Source organism: Schistocerca cancellata, chromosome 4, assembly GCF_023864275.1.
Source record: "Schistocerca cancellata isolate TAMUIC-IGC-003103 chromosome 4, iqSchCanc2.1, whole genome shotgun sequence".
NCBI classification, from domain to species: Eukaryota; Metazoa; Arthropoda; class Insecta; order Orthoptera; family Acrididae; genus Schistocerca; species Schistocerca cancellata.
In genome coordinates, this window is record NC_064629.1 from 160,719,876 (window position 1) to 160,740,116 (window position 20,241).

The 20,241-nt window shown below is 41.0% G+C and overlaps 1 protein-coding gene across 3 annotated transcripts in view; it reads right to left on the minus strand.

Moving 5' to 3' along the window:
* LOC126183292 (uncharacterized) overlaps nt 1-20,241 on the minus strand; it is a 151,729-nt gene that overhangs the window by 61,680 nt on the left and 69,808 nt on the right. For 2 of the 3 annotated variants that reach the window (XM_049925131.1, XM_049925129.1), the window contains exon 4: nt 3,997-4,115. In XM_049925131.1, the coding sequence (XP_049781088.1) occupies nt 3,997-4,115 (119 nt within the window). Of the gene's footprint in view, nt 1-3,261; nt 3,886-3,996; nt 4,116-20,241 lie in introns of those variants that run through there. The other variant, XM_049925130.1, reaches the window with a different exon arrangement.

Sequence of the window (20,241 nt, forward strand, 5' to 3'; positions counted from 1 at the left end):
AATACTCAATACAGGAGAGGGCCACATGACAAAGTTTAGCTACACATGGCCTATCCTCGTTTAAAGTACGTCTTACAGTAGTCAAACAAGAAGTCTTTCATGACCCATAGAATTACCTGAGGCTGGATTTTTGAGCCTGAACAGATTTGAGAGCTCAAGAAGCTTTCACAAATGTAACTGACACAAATGTAACTGACATCAGATTCTTCATAACAGTTTTTCACTCCTACTTTGCATACAATGGTACTATATTCTCTCTCTCTCTCTCTCTCTCTCTCTCTCTCTCTCTCTCTATATATATATATATATATACACCCAAAAACAAAGATGATGTGACTTACCAAATGAAAGTGCTGGCAGGTCGACAGACACACAAACGAACACAAACATACACACAAAATTAAAGCTTTCGCAACAAACTGTTGCCTCATCAGGAAAGAGGGAAGGAGAGGGAAAGACGAAAGGATGTGGGTTTTAAGCATATATATTTAAAGACCAAATATGTCTGCTTGTGTCTGTATATGTGTGGATGGATATGTGTGTGTGTGTGTGCGCGAGTGTATATCCGTCCTTTTTTCCCCCTAAGGTAAGTCTTTCCGCTCCCGGGACTGGAATGACTCCTTACCCTCTTCCTTAAAACCCACATCCTTTCGTCTTTCCCTCTCCTTCCCTCTTTCCTGATGAGGCAACAGTTTGTTGTGAAAGCTTTAATTTTGTGTGTATGTTTGTGTTCATTTGTGTGTCTGTCGACCTGCCAGCACTTTCATTTGGTAAGTCACATCATCTTTGTTTTTGGGTATATTTTTCCTACGTGGAATGTTTCCTTCTATTATATATATATATATATATATATATATATATATATATATATATATATATATATATAGTTGTGTTGCCGTCTACCAACCCAAGTTCACCACAGGATCAACTTAACCAACACTTCAACGTGATTATATATATATATATATATATACTGTTTCTTTTCCCACCTCCAAAATGGATTTGTCTGAAAAAAAAAAAAAAAAAAATATATATATATATATATATATATATATATATATATATATATATATATAGAGGGAATCATTCCACGTGGGAAAAATATATCTAAAAACAAAGATGATGTGACTTACCAAACGAAAGCGCTGGCACGTCGATAGACACACAAACAAACACAAACATACACACAAAATTCTAGCTTTCGCAACCAACGGTTGCTTCGTCAGGAAAGAGGGAAGGAGAGGGAAAGACGAAAGGATGTGGGTTTTAAGGGAGAGGGTAAGGGGAAAAAAGGACTGGTATACACTCGCACACACCCACATATCCATCCACACATATACAGACACAAGCAGACACATTCAGAGGCAAAGAGTTTGGGCAGAGATGTCAGTCGAGGCCGTCTCGACACAAACAAACAACTGTAAACAGTTGTGACACAAACTGACAAATATTGGAGTTGCCAGGTAGAAGTTAGCTAGCAGCAGGGAAGACATTAGCCACTTAATGTTTGACATAATGGAGAAAGCACATACTTTTTTTCTCTGAAGTAGTGGTATTTGTGATAATTTAAGCTTAGATATTCACAAGTAAATGTAAATCAGTCATCAAACTGGAGGCTGGTTTGAACAAAAGAGTGCAAATGTTTTTTATTCCAGTCTTTGATCACAATATGAATTCTTTAGACAATGACCGGTTTCAGTCTGTAATGACCATCCTCAGATCTTTTTTACACCATGTCCTAAAGTGAGTTGCGAGTTGCAATAATGACTGTGTGGATGATGCGGCCTATTCTACACCTTATTTTAGATCTATATGATGATGCTATGATGATTATATTTATGTGTTTTGATGATGCCATTATGGCCTTATCACTTTAGGACATGATGTAAAAAAGATCTCAGGATGGTCATTACAGACTGAAACTGGTCATCGTCTAAAGAATTCATATTGTGATCAAAGACTGGAATAAAAAACATTTGACAGTATTGGATCAATGTTTGTATACGCGACCATGTCGCAGTTGGTGAAACAAAAGAGTGCTTTTATAAACCACAGATTGGTAGAGGCAGGAGTGGATGAGTCCTAACAAGAGGAAGCTGAATTCCTACATGCCCCACATATTTTCAGTTCATGATAAGTGGCACACGTTTGCAGTAGTCTCTTACAATGCAACTAATAGCATACAATAATCTCTTTCAGCCACAGTAGATGTTAAATAAATCTCAGGATTCTTTTAGGTGGTGAAGCTCTGTTGGTAAGATAAGAATGGTACATTCTAGTAGTCTGAACATTAGCAGGTAGGTTCATTGCTACAAGCTATTACAACATTATAGTTAACCACCCATAAACTGTAGAGGCTAAATTACAGGCATTTATCTCTTCAGGGCAGAAATGGAACCAGTTTGTCGAAACAACTTGGGAAACAGTTTAGATTCAACTCATTTACGAATGAAAATTGTAGTTACAGTGGAGCCAGACTGGAGAGAACTGTGGAAGTTCTCTGGTCTGGGAGCAGCTGGGGAGGTATTTTGGAATAGGATCCTACACTGCCAATAAATATCTGCGGTGGCAGCTCTGATAAAATGACTTATGTTGACGTGGGTGTTTCATAGGATGCTCAGCCACACAACAACAGCAGTGGGCTGAGCTGTGGCCGCTAGGAGTGACAATTGAGAACGAAATGAGCAAACGAAACCAAGGCCTTTCCATGTGCTCATTTTTTGTGGCAAACAAGTCCTGAATCATGTTACCAATTCAGAATCACCAATTGGTTCACACGTATCTGCTATGGTGGAATCCAGTCTAACACATTGTTTAGCCTCTATATTTACATGTTTCACCTCGCCATTGGTTCCTATCATGACTTCCCTGCACGAGCATAAGCATTACTGATCAGTGGGCTTTGAGTTAACCTGTGACTCAGGCATCCTTGCACTTTGAAAGTTAGAATTTCAAGAGGGATATCACTTGAAATAAAAAGCATAAAAATGAAAACAGAGATAGTGTGGTTAGAGGTTTCAGTGTAATTTACTAGGTATGGTCTTATTGGGGGTGGTATGCCAATGCCTTCCTCTGACCTGACTTACCTGATCTGTTATAGGGGGACCTACAGTTGATTTTGGATTCTAAACTAGAGTGCAACTTATTTTCCACTTCAACAAACATTGCTGGAGGTGAAAGAAGTGATGGATGATGGGTTAAAATCTTAGGACTGGCTAAGAATCAAACTCCAGAGTTTTGGATTCATCATCTGGCACTTAATCACACCATTTATTGCAATTTAACAACAGTTATTACTTTTTTTAGATTGTAACAGCTGGTTCACATTGTTACTGTATGCCTTGGTCAAGGAAATGTGATCAGTTAATGAATAATCCAACAGACACATACTAATAATTTAAAATTACATGTTTTTGCAACATAAGTACACTGTTTTGTTATGGTTGCATGTAAACATCTAGTCACTAGCATGGACTGAACATACTACGCAAGAGCTGCATAAGATGTGGTGTACCTCAAATGAAGGATTACTTCTACATACAGTCCATCCTCAATGAAATTTCTAAAGCTATTAACCTTGAAACATGTATGGTGTTTAATTTCACCAATAACATTATTAAATAGTCATAGCTAATGGACTGTAGGAGTAGAGGAACAAATCCTTCAAACAAATATATTTATGTTTCCATTAATATTTACACCCCTCGGTCTGCAGTACAGTACAGCTGCACCAACAAACCCGTTTTGTTAATGGCGCTATTCCCACACAGGTAGTGAATAAACGTCTGGGTTTTGAAGTTGTAAGAGGGAAACATCAGATACACTGAAATGGAGGTGTGCCCAGGCCATTTCATTGGTTAAAGCAACAGCTCACAGTAAACATATCTGTAATTGAATTCTATTCTGGCACAAATTCAGTTAACATAGGTAAATAATATAGAAGTAAGAACACAAATGAACCAATATCTTTGATTTCAGTATAGGTATATAACTTACTGTTTTTTGTAATCTCCCATTTTGGCAATAGCATCATTTAGTTCTACCAGACTTTGCTCGATTATTGAAATTCCCGTAAGACAGCATTTTTGTATTTCTTTTTCTATAAGTTCATCAACCTGGAAGAAAAGTTATAATTAACAAAACTGCAAATGAAAAAGATTGCTTATGATAAGTACTGAACATTAAATTTTTTACTGAAAAATCAGCAAAAACATGCCACAAATGGGATAAAAAGGTGTTTACATCACTTTCTTTTGAAGAACAGAAGAAGAAAATGCAGGCAATAAATGCAAGAAAAATAAATGTACAGAAAAGAAATGACTCTGAATTTTTTATCTGAAACTCTAAAAGCTTTCTTAAATAAAATGATTGTTGTTAACACTCTACATCTTTATTCAGCATTTCTACATATTTGCAGCCTTCTACGACTAGAAGGGCTCCAAATTGTAATGTGTAAGACAGCAGTGTGGAACGTTAACTGTTGCTACATGGGAAACAGCGAGCTGTAATTGAGTTTCGACTAGTTCATCCACACATGGAGCACTCTCTCCTTCAGCATGAAAGTGCCAGAACACACACAAGCAATGCGACATCTACAACAGTCCAAGACCTTGGGTTCACTGTTATCGATCGTCCTCTATATGGTCTTAACTTGACTGCTCTATCCAATTTTCCAAAACTTAAAGAACACCTTCAATGACTTCACTTTGATGATGATGGAAGCAGTGCAAGCAAAGGTGAGGTTGTGGCTCTACCAACAAAGTGAAACATTCTATAGTGACGGTACCAACAAACTGGTCTCTCAGTGGGAGAAATATGTTTGTTGCAAGAATGACTGTTGAGAAATAAATATGTAGATATGAAGACTAAAGATGTAGGGGGTTAATAGCAATTGATTTACTTAAAAACCTTAATGTATTTTCACATGAAAAGTTCAGAGGCATTACTTTTCAGCATGTCCTCATAGACCAAAGGAATAGCCAGCTTTTGGGCACAGAGTTGACACGTCATTATTTCTTTCTATGATAGTATAATTGACAAATCAATTAATGACTTGTCTTGGCATTGGCTGGAATGGTTTCAGCCCAGATAGCAGAAGGGGGGAATAATAATTATTGGCTGCATGCCTGAAAACAGACAGTATATGTCTTTCCTTGAGAAAACTTCATGAATTACAATAGAATCAAAATATTGAATAAGATTGAATAAGGGATTTAAAATAAACTGCCATTCAGGCACAAATATTTATCAATGTGATTTACAGCACTAAATATCACACAGTACCAAATTTTGACACAAGTACAAGAGTAGAGCTAAAAAAATGAAGTATATATGCAAAGTTCTTGCAGCACATAAGAAAGATGTTGATTGTTTTAATTCTGGACAAGTGTATTTGTATGAGGTTGAAATACGTCTGAGTACACAGCAAACACAGATACCAGAAGCAAAGATCAGTGGACACACACTGGGAGAGACTTCAAGAGTGAAGTTCATCGGTACCCACATGGATAATAAACCGTGGTGGAAACAATATGTGGATAAGTTAAATGAAGAAGCTCAGTTCGGCCTGCTTTGCACTCTGAAATCTCTCCCAATGTGTTGACCTGCAAACACAATTGTTAGCACATTTTCAGTACTGTCACATGCTATAATCTTGAGGGACATTGCAGCTAAGGTGAAAAAAATACTATTTACTCTACAGAGGCACATAGTAAGAATACAATGTAATGTTGGTAACTGGACACCTTGTAGAAGCCTCTTCAGGGACCGATGGATTCTTCCACTTACATGACAATACATACACTCCCTTATCGTGTTTGTGGTTAATAACAAGAGTGAACTTAGAATGAACACAGCTGTTTACAACTGCAATACCTGAAGTAGAAATAATTTTTATAAGGACTAGATGTATCTCTCTAGGATTCAAAATGGAGTATTATACACTGGGGCAAAAGTCTCCAGGAGGGTATCAGGCAGGAAATTTAAAACCCACAAATATTTAAACACAAAGTAAAAGAATACCTCATTAGCCACTCCTACAACTTACGCGAGTAAAGAAATATTCAGTCTTACTATCTCCAACGATATATGTATCAGATAGCTTCTAACATTGACAGTATACAGGGTGAACCTTAATAAAGCTGACAAACAGGGATGGATTCATGACTAAATGGAGGAAAACAGGTGCTATTAACATGTGTGCAGAAATACATTGTTGGCACGGTAGATGGTGTGGATGAATGGGAGTTCCTCTGGCCACATGACGTGTTCCTTGTGTGTTGCAGGTTGTGTGATTTACACCACATACTGTAAGGAGCAGAACGGTCAATTATTCATGTAGAGAAGCCAAGATGGTGTTTCAGTATGGTCAAGCAGATGGAAACTGTCAAGAAGCAGTACCCTGAAGTAAAACAAGTACCCTCACAGACACCAGATAAATCACATTTAAGTGCCTGGCAGAGGGTTCATCAAACCAATTTCACAATAATTCTCTACTATTCCAAACTCGTACAGCATGCAGAAAAAAACGCCTATATCTTTCCATGCGAGCTCTGATTTTCCTTATTTTATTATGATGATCATTTCTCCCTATGTAGGTTTGTATCCACAAAACATTTTTGCATTCAGAGGAGAAAGTTTGTGATTGAAATGTCATGAGAAGATTCCACTGCAATGAAAAATGCATTTGTTTTAATGATGTCCACCCCAAATCCCGTATCATTTCAGTGACACTGTCTCCCTATTTCGTGATAATACAAAACATGCTTATTTTCCTTGAAGTTTTTCAATGTACTCTGTCGATCCTATCTGGTAAGGATCCCAAATTGTGCAGCAGTATTCTTAAAGAGGACAGACAAGTGTAGTGTAGGCAGTCTCTTTAGTAGCTCTGTTACATTATCTAAGTGTCTTGCTAATACCACACAGCCTTTGTTTAGCCTTTCCTACAACATTTTCTGTGTGTTCCTTACAATTTAAGTTAACCGTAATTGTAATTCCTAGGTATTTAGTTGAATTTATGAGCTTTAAATTTGACCGATTTATTATGTAACCAAAGTTTAATGGATTCTTTTTAGCACTCATGTCGATGACCTCACACTTTTCATTATTTAGGGTCAATTTACAATTTTTGCACCAAACAGATATCTTTTCTAAATCGTTTTGCAATTTGTGTTGACCTTCTGATGGATTTACTAGTCGATAAATTGCAACGTCATCTGCAAACAACCTAAGACAGCTGCTCAGATTCTCTCCTAAATCATTTATATAGATAAGGAACAGCAAAGAGCCTATAACACTACCTTGGGGAACACCAGAAGTCATTTCTGTTTTACTCTTTGACTTGGCATTAATTACTACGAACTGTGACCTCTCAGACAGGAAATCGTGAATCCAGTTACATAACTGAGACAATATTCCATTAGCATGCAATTTCACTACAAGACACTTGTGTTGTAGAATGTCAAAAGCCTTCTGGAAATCTAGAAATACAGAATCAGTTTGAAATCCCTTGTCAATAGCACTCAACACTTCAAGCCCTGTTTGGGCATTTATGTGACCACGGGCACTTTCAGACAGATCAAACACGCAGGGAGGCTGTGGATCATGCATACACCATATTTGGAGGACCGTGTTGTGCAGGGTATTGAGACAAACGAACCCTAGTACAAGCTCGAGGCAAGTGGCCCACAAGCATGGTGAATGCCAAAGTATGATGCAACAGGTGAATGTGTGCATTGCATCCCACGAAAGCCACTTTGAACATCTGTTGTGAGGTGGATGCACTGTACCATGTTCCAGGATGATTAGTTCTTGTTGCACACACACTGTCTCATTTCTGGATGCATGTTCATAAGAACTTTTTCCACCATTTCCACTCAGGAATCTGTTCCTGGAGTTTGTCAGTTTTATGGATGTTCACCCTGTATAGACAAATAATAGTGGTCTATGTAAAGTTAAAATGCTTCCTTTGAAGTGTTAGATAATAGCAGCTTAGAAGTGTACACGGCGAGTCTCTTGCCAGTCTATGAGGTATAATGTTGTGTGGTGGTATGGAGGTGGAAGTGGAGCTTTCACACTTTCTATGTGGCTGACATCCAGCTGTGATCTGGAAAATAATACCTAACACTGATTAAATGTATACCTAGGATACATCTCAAGAAGGGATTGGCTGTTCCAAAATCGATCACCTAATAACTTTTTAAAATCATTGCTGCAGCCAGAGATTATTTTATTTATAATTACAAACAATAGAAACTCCAGGATGGGATAAAAACTGTATTATGAAAAGTACATATAGAGTGCTCCTCACCATAAAGATGACACATTGAGTTGCAGACAGGCATACTGAAAGAACTGTTACACACTGAGGTTTCAGTCAAAGCCTTTCTCAGAAAAAAAAGAAAACACACACACCCACATATTTGCACAAGCAGGCATACCTCAAGCACACAAGACCACTATCTCTAACTGCTCTGGCCACATTGCAACTGTTGTATTGAATGAAAGCAGGAATCTGGAGTGAAGCCATGAAGGGGAGGGATAGCAGAGTATGAATGGTGGGAGAGAAGAGTGCTGTCTGGTGGAGCAAGAAGAGATTAGAATTCTTTGGGGGGGGGGGGGGGGGGGAATGGAAAAGAAAAGGAGCAGAGAGGGAAAAAGACTGCTGGGTGTGTTGGCAGAGAGTGATGCACAGTAAGGGTGAGAGGAAGTAAACTGAGAGTAGGTGATAGGACAGAGGGGGCAGAAACTATTGGGTGGAGGGTGTTGGCCCTTAAGTTATTGTAGGTTGAGGCCAGGCTAATCTCAGAAGCAAAGAATGTGTTTTAAGGGTAACTATCATCTGTGCAGTTCAGGAAAGCAGGTGGTGGACAGGAGGATACAGATGGCCCAGTTTGTGGAGCAGCCATTGAAATCAAGCGTGTTATTTTCAGCTGCATCTTGGCCATAGGGTGGTCCACTCTGCTCTTGGACACAGTCTGGCAGTGGCCATTAATTCTGGTGGACAGCTGGTTTGTAATCATAGCAATACAAAAAGGTGTGCAACGATTGCAGCTGAGCTGGTATAGGGTGTGGCTGCTTTTGGGTGGCTCAGCCCTTGATGGTGGAGGACAAGCCTGTGACAAGACTGGAACAGGAAGTGCTTAGTGGGTGATTGGGTAAGTCTTTCACCTGGGTCTTCCACAAGGATATAATCCCTGTGGCAAGGGGCTGGGATTGGGAGTGGCATAGGGATCGACTAGGGTGTCATAGAGTTGGTGAGCCATGGAACATCACTTTGGGAGTGGTGGGAAGAATCTTGGGTAGGATGTCTCTCATTTCAGGGCACATACACAATCAAAGCCCTGACAAAAAATGTGGTTTAGATGTTCCAGTCTGGAGTGGTACTGATTGAGAAAGGAAGCACTCCTTTGTAGCTGGTTCTTTGGGGTGGGGGAAGAATGAAGGTGCTTGGGGATATGGAAAGGGGAAATCTGTTTGAAAACTAGGTCTGGGGTAGATTGCCTGTCTGTGAAAGCCTTTGTGAGACCTACAGCGTACTGGGCAAGGGTGTTCTTGTTATTGCAGATATGCTGCCCCCAGGTGGCCAGGCTGTATGGGAGGGAGGTTTTTGTGTGAAACGGACAGCAGTGGTCGAAGTGCAAGTACTGTTGGAGGCTGGTGGGTTTAATGTGCACAGGGGTGTGGATGGGGCTATCAGAGATGCGGAGGGCAACATCCAGGAATGTGGCACACAGGGTTTAGGAGGACTGGTGAAGAAGCTGGGAGAGAAGGGATTAAGTTTGTGAAGGAATGAGGATATGGTGTCTTGACCTTGAGTCCAGATCATGAAGATATCATCAATGAACCTGAACCACACTAGAGTTTTGGGGTTTTGGGAGGCTAGGAAGATTTCCTCTAGATGGCCCATAAACAGGTTCACATAGGATGGTGCCATGTGGGTGCCCATGGCTGTGCCACAGATTTGTTTGTATACCTTTCCTTCAAAGGAAATGTAATTGTATGTTAGTATAAAGTTACTAAGGTGTATCACGAATGAGGTAGTGGGTTTGGGATCTGAAAGATGTTGGGGGAGGTAATGTCCAATAGTGGTAAGATCATGGGCATGAGGGATATTTGTGTATAGGTAAGTGGTGTCAACAGTGATGAGTAAGTGTCCATGAAATAAAAGAGTGGGGATGGTGGAGAGTCAGTGAAAGATTTGGTTGGTATCTTTGCCCTTGGGGGGCTAGATTTTTGGCACTTGGTTGGAGGTGCTGATAAATGAAGACCAAAATTCTTTCAGTGGGAGCACAGTAACCACCTATTGTTGCGGTGTCCAGGAATGTTAGTTTGGTTGGTTTTAGGTAGCTTGTAGAAAGCGAGTGTGTGGGCTATCATAGAGGTGAAAAGGAAAATGGATTCATGGGAGAGGTTCTGTTGAGCATCTAAGGCTTTAAGTATGGGTTGCAGGTTATGTTGAATTTCTGGGATGGGGCCAGCCGGAGTGGCCTAGTGGTTCTAGGCGCTAAAGTCTGGAACCGGGCGACCACTACGGTCGCAGGTTCAAATCCTGCCTTGGGCATGGATGTGTGTGATGTCCTTAGGTTAGTTAGGTTTAAGTAGTTCTAAGTTCTAGGGGACTGATGACCTCAGCAGTTAAGTCCCATAGTGCTCAGAGCCATTTTTGAATTTCTGGGATGGAATCAACATGGCAGAGTTTAAACGTGTAGGAGTCATACGATTGGCAGAGATCTTCTGCCAGGTAGTCACTGTGATTAATAGTGACAGTGGCGGAACCTGTGTCTGCAGATAGGATGATTAGGTGAGGATCTGTTTTGAGGATGTGTAGAGCTGTCATTTCTTTAACTGAAAGGCTAGTGTTCTTAGGAAGGTATTGGGGAAGGATGGTGAGACCAGATTGGATGTAAGGAATTTGTGGAAAATGACCAGGGGGTGATTAGGTGGAAGGGTGGAGGGAGGATCATGATTGGATGGTGGCTTGAGCTAAGACAGACAAGATCCAATATTGGGATTAGGCTTGGTTTCGCTGGAGGGAGTGTTTCCATTGCAAGGATTAGGAGAATGACAGTATGTCTTTCACAAGTTCTATGTGGTTAAATTTGGATGTAGGCTGAAAGTGAGGCCTCTGGATAGGACTGAAACTTCCATGGGGCTTCAGATTTTGATGGTAAGGTTATCAACAGCTTTCCAGAATTTTTCTGGCTCCAGATTTAGTGGAGTGTTGGTAGGGAGATTTGGGGGACGTGGGAAGCTGAAGAGGTCAGCTAGTCAGTTTCTGGATGCTATGAGGGGTTGATGATGAGGAACACTGTGGGTAGGACATGAGTTGGATAGTGGTGCTCAAAGCGGCAGCAGGATGTCAGCAGGTTGGATAACTTATGTAGTTGGTGTCTGGAATGCTCTTCCAGGTGCTATAGAGAAAGGGATTCAGTTTCAGAGATATGGTGTACATAGTAGGGACTGCACAGTACCACTATCTTGTGGAGGTAGTAGAGGTGGTTCTGGGATGCCTGTGCCATGGAGATATGTTTCTGTAGCACCAGGTTTGTGAAGGACAAGAACTGGTGGACTCTGAAAATGTAAATGTCATTATGAAAGAAGAGCTGGCATCAAGAGAAAGGAATTTGTATGGTTAGGCCGTTTGATGGGGAGGGGGGAGGATAATATGGTTTAGGCATCGTTTAAGGAACAGGGTTTGGGACTGGGTTTTAACCAGGGAAAGGGAATTTTTCTGAAACGATACAGAAAGATCGATCTGCTGTTCATTGTGGAAGGGATGACGTTGAAGAAACGGGGTAATGACGTAGGAAATGGGAAACTGAAGGGATTAGGTGGTTGTGAGGGAGGCTGGATAACAGAAAAAGGCGTGTGAAAATACACACAGTCATACACAAATACGTAAAGATGTGCAAAATACGCAAGAATACGCACAAATAGGTGCAAATATGTAAAAACACGCGCAAACAACTACGTAAAAAAACCTGGGAAAAAAGTATGGAACAGTTGAGGTATGGGAATATGCACGTGTTGGGATAAGGGAAGAGAGAGATTCTGATGTTCTTTGAATGACGTGTATACACTGCAAGCTGTGCGACACATCGCTCTGTCCTGCTGGTGTTGCCATCGTGCCAAGGAAAAGCAAACTGAATTTAGGGGTTGACATGGTCACTCTGAGAATGCCAAGAAAATTTTCCTATTCTGACGATTCTTGCAGGGTGTTTGCATTCAGACATTTCATGTTGTACATTCTAACAGCCATCTAGCCTATGGAGCATAAAACGTGATTCATCTGAAAAGGCCACCTGTCACCATTCAGTGGACTTCTAGTTGAGGTACTGGCATGCAAATTCCGGCCTTCGTCGCCGATGACCAGTCATTATCAAGCATGAATGAGCCACACACCTGCTGTGGAGGCCTATATGCAGCAAGGTTTGCTGAATGGTCATTAAGAAGTAACTATTGGTAGCCCCTTGGTTTATCTAGGTTCATCTGCCGGTCAGCCAGGCGACTAGCGCGAGTTTTGGTGTTATCGTAAAGATAAGTCATTTTAGATTATAAAACATATAGATTAGTACTGATTACGTGGTAAATAGGTGTATTGGTGTGCCGTTTAAGTGTACCATTAAAGGTTTCATTTTTATTTACGTAATATAGCAGAAAACGCGAAAAGACCGTAAAGTCGTATTTTCTGTTTACGTTCTGCTGCAGCAAATCTATAGAATTTCGTTTAGTTGTTCCTTGCTCTCTCCAGCAACTTAACTTAGCGTACCTCTTCATTATTTAACTAGCATTGCCGGAAAGTAGCGTAAAGTTTAACTTGTTGTTTCAGAAACTTTGCACTTTTGTTTTTGTTTCCACACAGTTGCGTATAGGCCAAATTTGTGTAACCATATTTTCGTGTTTATCTGTAATTTAACAGACTTATTCTTAATAAAGTATTACGTTTATCATGAGTGAAATGTGCTTGACTTGCCATAGAATTGTTAGGTCGGGGCTTTGGTGTGATGGGTGCTGTAGTTTTTTACATGTGGGTGACTGTAGTGGCATGGGAATAGGGAAACTAAATGAGACTCATCAGTGGTTTTGTAGGATTTGTAGTAGAGATAGGAAGATACTAGAACAGGAGGGGAAAATTGCCGCCCTTCAGGCTGAGTTAGACAAGGCCAGGGGAGATCTTGACAGGTTAAGGAGGGAGAAGGGTAAAGAGAGGTGGGAAGTGGGAACAGGCAACAGGAGGAACAGTCCTAGAACTTTGTCTGACAGCTTTATGGTGAATGTGGAAAATAGATTTGACCTGTTGCTTCAGTTAGAATCTGGTGAGCCTCAAGCAGTTGCAGGTGTAGACAGGGCACAACAAACTTTCAGCAGCAAATTGAAAAGTAAGAATGTAGGGAAATCAGTAAAGAGAAAGAAAGTGTTGTTGTTAGGTAGTTCCCATGGAAGAGGTGTTGGCCAACTTTTGCAGGATGAACTAGGATCAGAATACCAGGTCACCAATTTTTTTAAACCTAGTGCTGGTCAGGAGCAGGTGACAGAGGATTTAGGATCACTTTGCTAAGATTTCACTAAGGAAGACACCGTGGTTATAGTGGGTGGGGCAGGTAACAGTATTAACAGAGATCCTGGGTACAGTATAGAGTGTGACCTGGCGAAGATTGCATCAGCATCGAAGCATACAAGTGTTGAGTTTGTATCTGTTCTTGGGCATCATGACCGACCTCATTTGAACTCTTCTGTCAAGAGAGTTAATTTGGAGCTGGAACGGCTGCTCATGTCGGGTGCGGAGTCACACATTGGTGTGGTTCATGTTCATTCTCTCAGTAGGTGGGATTATACTAGGCATGGCCTTCACCTCAACAGGAAGGGGAAGGGTAAATTGGCTGGGGAAATAGCAGGAAAGTTAAAGGGGGGAGGCACTGTCATGAGTGGTAAAATACCAGTGGTTATAGGATTCAGAAAAGACCCTTTTTTAGGGTAGTGAGGACAGAAAGAAAGCAAATTTTAAGAGAGGTTAGAACTGAGACAAACCTTCAGTTTGAGAAAGAAATCAAAAAACATAATTCCAGCTTATTACATCAGCATAAACAGCCATTGGTTAAGAATTTTCAACTGTCAGCAGATATTTTAACTCCACCCAATTTTAACTCAGTCAATGTGAAATGTCAGATATCTTTATTGCATCAAAATATTCGAGGACTGAGAAATAAAATTAATGAATTAACTATCTGCATATATGAATTAGAGTCTTCAAACCCAGCTGACATAATCTGCCTCTTTGAACATCATGTGACCACTGGTATAGAACTTTTAAGTGTTACAGGGTTTAGGTTAGCATCTCACTTTTGTAGATCAGAAATGGAGAAAGGAGGAGTTGCCACATTCATCAGGAACTATCATAAATTTAAGAACATAGACATTCATAAATTTTGCCTAGAACAGCATGTGCAACAGAATTAGAATTTCACAAAAAATCCTTCATAATATTATGTGTATATCGAGCACCTGCAGGTAACTTTAATCTGTTTGTAAACCACCTTGAAGCTGTACTGGCCCATTTAACAACCAAAAACAAAGAAATAGTGGTTGCTGGTGATTTCGATGTAGATTTCCTTAAAGACTCTCCGAATAAGAACTTATTTGAGTTAGTAACACTATCATTCAACTTAATTCCCACTGTAAAGTTCCCCACTAAGATAGCCACTTGCTCACAAACAGCCATTGATAATATCTTTATAGAAAAGTCCAATGAACAAAATTATATTACAAAACCAATAGTCAATGGCCTCTCAGACCATGACATGCAGTTCCTTCTGTTAAATGTTAATACTGAACAGGATATAAAATGTGTTAAATCTGAGCTCAAGGGGGTAATCAGTAAGCCAAAAATTGATTATTTTAGGACACTCCTCAGAGACATTGACTGGACTGATGTTTACAGCGCTCATGGCATGAATGAAAAATATAACATTTTTGCTAATAAAGTGCTTACCTTATTCAATCACTGCTTTCCCCCAAAACTTACCAAGGTTAGAGCAAAGTCTACAAAGAAGCCATGGATTACTCGAGGAATAGGGGTATCTTGTAAAAGAAAAAGAAAACTGTATCTGTCAATCCGAAACATTTCCAATGTTGATGCTATAGCACATTATAAGAAATACTGCAAAATATTACAGACTGTAATACCGATGTCAAAGCAAATATATTACAAGGAAAAGATAGTCATATCAGATAACAAAATAAAGACAATATGGGATATAGTGAAGGATGAGACCGGTAGAACCAGACATGAAGAGTAACAAATAGCACTAAGAGTAAATGATATATTGGTGACAGATGTGTATAGTGTTGCAGAACTTTTTAACAAACATTTTATAACTGTTAGATGGGGTTGTCAGGTTCGGTAGATGCTGCTATGGATTACCTTAGACCAGACAAACGAAGTAACTTCCATAATATGAATTTGACCCTCACTACCCCACCAGAAATAATGTCCATCATAAAATCTTTAAAATCAAAAACATCTAGTGGGTATGATGAAATATCAACAAAGTTAATTAAAGAATGTGATTCTGAGCTAAGTAACATATTAAGCTATCTGTGTAACCAGTCGTTTATCAGTGGAATATTTCCTGAGTGGCTGAAATATGCTGAAGTTAAGCCACTGTTTAAAAAGGGAGATAAAGAAATAGCATCAAATTTCCGTCCAATTTCACTGTTGCCAGCATTTTCAAAAATTTTCGAAAAAGTAGTGTACAGCCGTCTTTATAACCATCTTATTTCAAATAAAATACTGTGAAAGTCACAGTTTGGATTTCTAAAAGGTTCTGATATTGAGAAGGCTATCTACACTTACAATGAAAATGTGCTTAATTCATTAGACAAAAAATTGCAGGCAACTGGTATATTTTGTGATCTGTCAAAGGCATTTGACTGTGTAAATCACAATATCCTTTTAAGTAAACTAGAATATTATAGTGTAACGGGAAATGCTGCAAAATGGTTCAAATCTTATATCTCTGGTAGGAAACAAAGGGTGTTATTAGGAAAGAGACATGTATCAAGGTATCAGGCATCATCCAACTGGGAACTACACTCCTGGAAATGGAAAAAAGAACACACTGACACAGGTGTGTCAGACCCACCATACTTGCTTCGGACACTGCGAGAGGGCTGTACAAGCAATGATCACACACACGGCACAGCGGACACACCAGGAACCGCGGTGTTGGCCGTCGAATGGCGCTAGCTGCGCAGCATTTGTGCACCGCCGCCGTCAGTGTCAGCCAGTTTGCCGTGGCATACGGAGCTCCATCGCAGTCTTTAACACTGGTAGCATGCCGCGACAGCGTGGACGTGAACCGTATGTGCAGTTGACGGACTTTGAGCGAGGGCGTATAGTGGGCATGCGGGAGGCCGGGTGGATGTACCGCCGAATTGCTCAACACGTGGGGCGTGAGGTCTCCACAGTACATCGATGTTGTCGCCAGTGGTCGGCGGAAGGTGCATGTGCCTGTCGACCTGGGACCGGACCGCAGCGACGCACGGATGCACGCCAAGACCGTAGGATCCTACGCAGTGCCGTAGGGGACCGCACCGCCACTTCCCAGCAAATTAGGGACACTGTTGCTCCTGGGGTATCGGCGAGGACCATTCGCAACCGTCTCCATGAGGCTGGGCTACGGTCCCGCACACCGTTAGGCCGTCTTCCGCTCACGCCCCAACATCGTGCAGCCCGCCTCCAGTGGTGTTGTGACAGGCATGAATGGAGGGACGAATGGAGACGTGTCGTCTTCAGCGATGAGAGTCGCTTCTGCCTTGGTGCCAATGATGGTCGTATGCGTGTTTGGCGCCGTGCAGGTGAGCGCCACAATCAGGACTGCATACGACCGAGGCACACAGGGCCAACACCCGGCATCATGGTGTGGGGAGCGATCTCCTACACTGGCCGTACACCACTGGTGATCGTCGAGGGGACACTGAATAGTGCACGGTACATCCAAACCGTCATTGAACCCATCGTTCTACCATTCCTAGACCGGCAAGGGAACTTGCTGTTCCAACAGGACAATGCACGTCCGCATGTATCCCGTACCACCCAACGTGCTCTAGAAGGTGTAAGTCAACTACCCTGGCCAGCAAGATCTCCGGATCTGTCCCCCATTGAGCATGTTTGGGACTGGATGAAGCGTCGTCTCACGCGGTCTGCACGTCCAGCACGAACGCTGGTCCAACTGAGGCGCCAGGTGGAAATGGCATGGCAAGCCGTTCCACAGGACTACATCCAGCATCTCTACGATCGTCTCCATGGGAGAATAGCAGCCTGCATTGCTGCGAAAGGTGGATATACACTGTACTAGTGCCGACATTGTGCATGCTCTGTTGCCTGTGTCTATGTGCCTGTGGTTCTGTCAGTGTGATCATGTGATGTATCTGACCCCAGAAAGTTTCCCCTTCCTGGGACAATGAATTCACGGTGTTCTTATTTCAATTTCCAGGAGTGTAATTACGTGTGGGGTCCCACAAGGTTCCATTTTGGGGCCCTTACTTTTTCTTGTGTATATCAATGACCTTTCATCAGTAACATTACCAGATGCCAAGTTTGTTTTGTTTGCTGATGATACAAACATTGCAATAAATAGCAAATCAAGTGTAGTCTTAGAAAGATCAGCCAATAAAATATTTGTGGACATTAATCACTGGTTCCTAGCCAATTCTTTGTCACTAAACTTTGAAAAAACACACTACATGCAGTTCAGAACTTGTAAGGGGTGTCCCAAGAGTATACATCTAACATATGATGACAAGAAGAAGTGGACAGTGTTAAATTCTTGGGATTACAGCTTGATAATAAATTCAACTGGGAGGAGCACACCACAGAACTGCTGAAGCGTCTTAACAAATCTCTGTTTGCAATGCGAATTTTGTCAGACATAGGGGATATAAAAATGAAAAAGCTGGCATACTATGCTTACTTTCATTCCATAATGTCATATGGGATTATTTTTTGGGGTAATTCATCAAGCCAAGCTAAAGTTTTCCAGGCACAAAAACGTGCAGTAAGAGTTATATGTGGTGTGAACTCAAGAACATCCTGCAGAAGCCTGTTTAGGGAACTAGGGATACTAACTACTGCTTCCCAATATATTTATTCCTTAATGAAATTTGTCATTAAAAATATATCACTTTTTCAAACCAAGAGCTCAATTCATGGAATCAATACTAGAAATAAGAATAATCTTCACAAGGATTTAAAGTCACTTAGTCTTGTACAAAAAGGTGTGCATTATTCAGGAACACACATTTTCAATAACTTGTCAGCAGCCATAAAAAGCTTAACAACCAATGAAATTCAGTTTAAGAGAAGCCTAAAGGATTTATTGGTGGCCAACTCCTTCTACTCCATTGATGAATTTCTTAGTAAAACCAACTGATTTGTATATAAGTACAACATAACTTCTGCACAATTTCAGTGCAGTAATGTGTTCATTGAAAATTTGTGTGTGTATGTGTGTGTGTGTGTGTGTGTGTGTGTGTGTGTGCGTGCGTGCGTGCGTGTGTGTGTGTGTGTAATCTAACTTCTGCACCATTTCAGTGCAGTAATGTGTTCATTGTAAATAAGTATTACAGTAGTTGTATTACATGTTTATTACCTTATAAATAAATAAAAAACTTTTTTATTTTAAATTCAGTGCATTAATATTTGTAAAATAACTCTTAGTGTTCATTAAAAAATGACGATCATTCCACTTGGGACCTGCGGAATGGTACAGTAGCTTATCTGTTTTAGTTGTAAATATTTCTCATGTATTGTTGTTTTTCTGACATGTTCCACGTCCTGGAGGACCTCCTCACTACGGATCAATTGGAATAAAAGTAAATCTAATCTAATCTAATCAGTTGCTCAACAGCTGCATGTCTATTCACCTGTACACATCTCCATAGCCATTGTTCAGCCATCATCTATGGTCTGTTGTGCACCACAGTTGTCTTTGAATCTAGACATGCTTGATATACTTTAAGTATGGTGGCATGTGAACAGTTTACAAAATTATCCATTTTAGAAATGGTACCACCCTTGGCCCAAAAGCCAATGATCATACACTTTTGGACATCTGATAAATCACTCTGTTTCCTCATTCTGACAATGACTGCACGTTTTTTTTCGACACCCTGCCATGCTTCATACATTTTCCACTGCTGGTGCTGCCCACACACACACACACACACACACACACACACACACACACACACACACATACAGCAACTATCCCCAACAGTTGTGACCTGACTGCGGACTGCAGCTACATCTGATTTGAACAGCAATGCTGGGTGGGTGGTGGAGGTAAGGAGAAGGCATAGAGTAGGAGGGGGAGAGAGAACAGGGTAGGGGTGAGGGAAGGTGGTGTGCTGCCTTTGAGAGTGTGCAGGGACATGGATGAGTTAGAGACAGGATAGGGCCACTAGATGCAGAGTTAGGAGCCTGTTCTAGTAGTGGTGTGTGTGTGTGTTTGGATAGTATGGGTGCCCAATGGCTAGGTCATCAGCTCCCTTATTAAAACTAACAAATGTGGTGATGAACTAAAATTGTTGTACATGCATGCACTCGAAATGACCACACAGTCACGCTATCTCACATGCACTCTCACATGCACTAAAACCAGTTAGGAGGGAAGATAGCTAATCAAGAAATTAAAACCAAACACAGACGAGCTAAGAGAAAAGCACAGGGAGATGTGACTGGCTGACCACTTACAAAAACCTTGAGTCAGCCAAACACCTTGATGACATATTGAAAACATCTCCCTAGAATCTTGTTAAAATTGTTGGACAATTCACAAAACTTTAAAACTCGATCCACATTCATTTGATCACTACATAAAATAGACTACAGATCCGCTGGCAAATCTGCTGCAGTCCATTAGTCAGCACATAAAATTCAGTCCAACAAAATGTGGCGCATCGTGATATGCACGCCACAGGCACCACACATTGGAGGGTGTTCTTGCTGAAGTAAGAACCCATGCATCATGGGGCTGTGGCCTGTGTGAAGACGAGTAAGAAGGATCTCGTCCTGTGGCTGGGAGAAAGTACTCCACTGCCGAGTTGTGGGATTTATTACACAGAGGTTGTTCTCAGTCACTTCCAGCCACTCGTCTTCCCATCGCCACAGGACTTTATACCTCAATAGCAAGGTGAGAGCATGTAGAGGGATAGCACACTGAAATAACTGAGGATCATGAC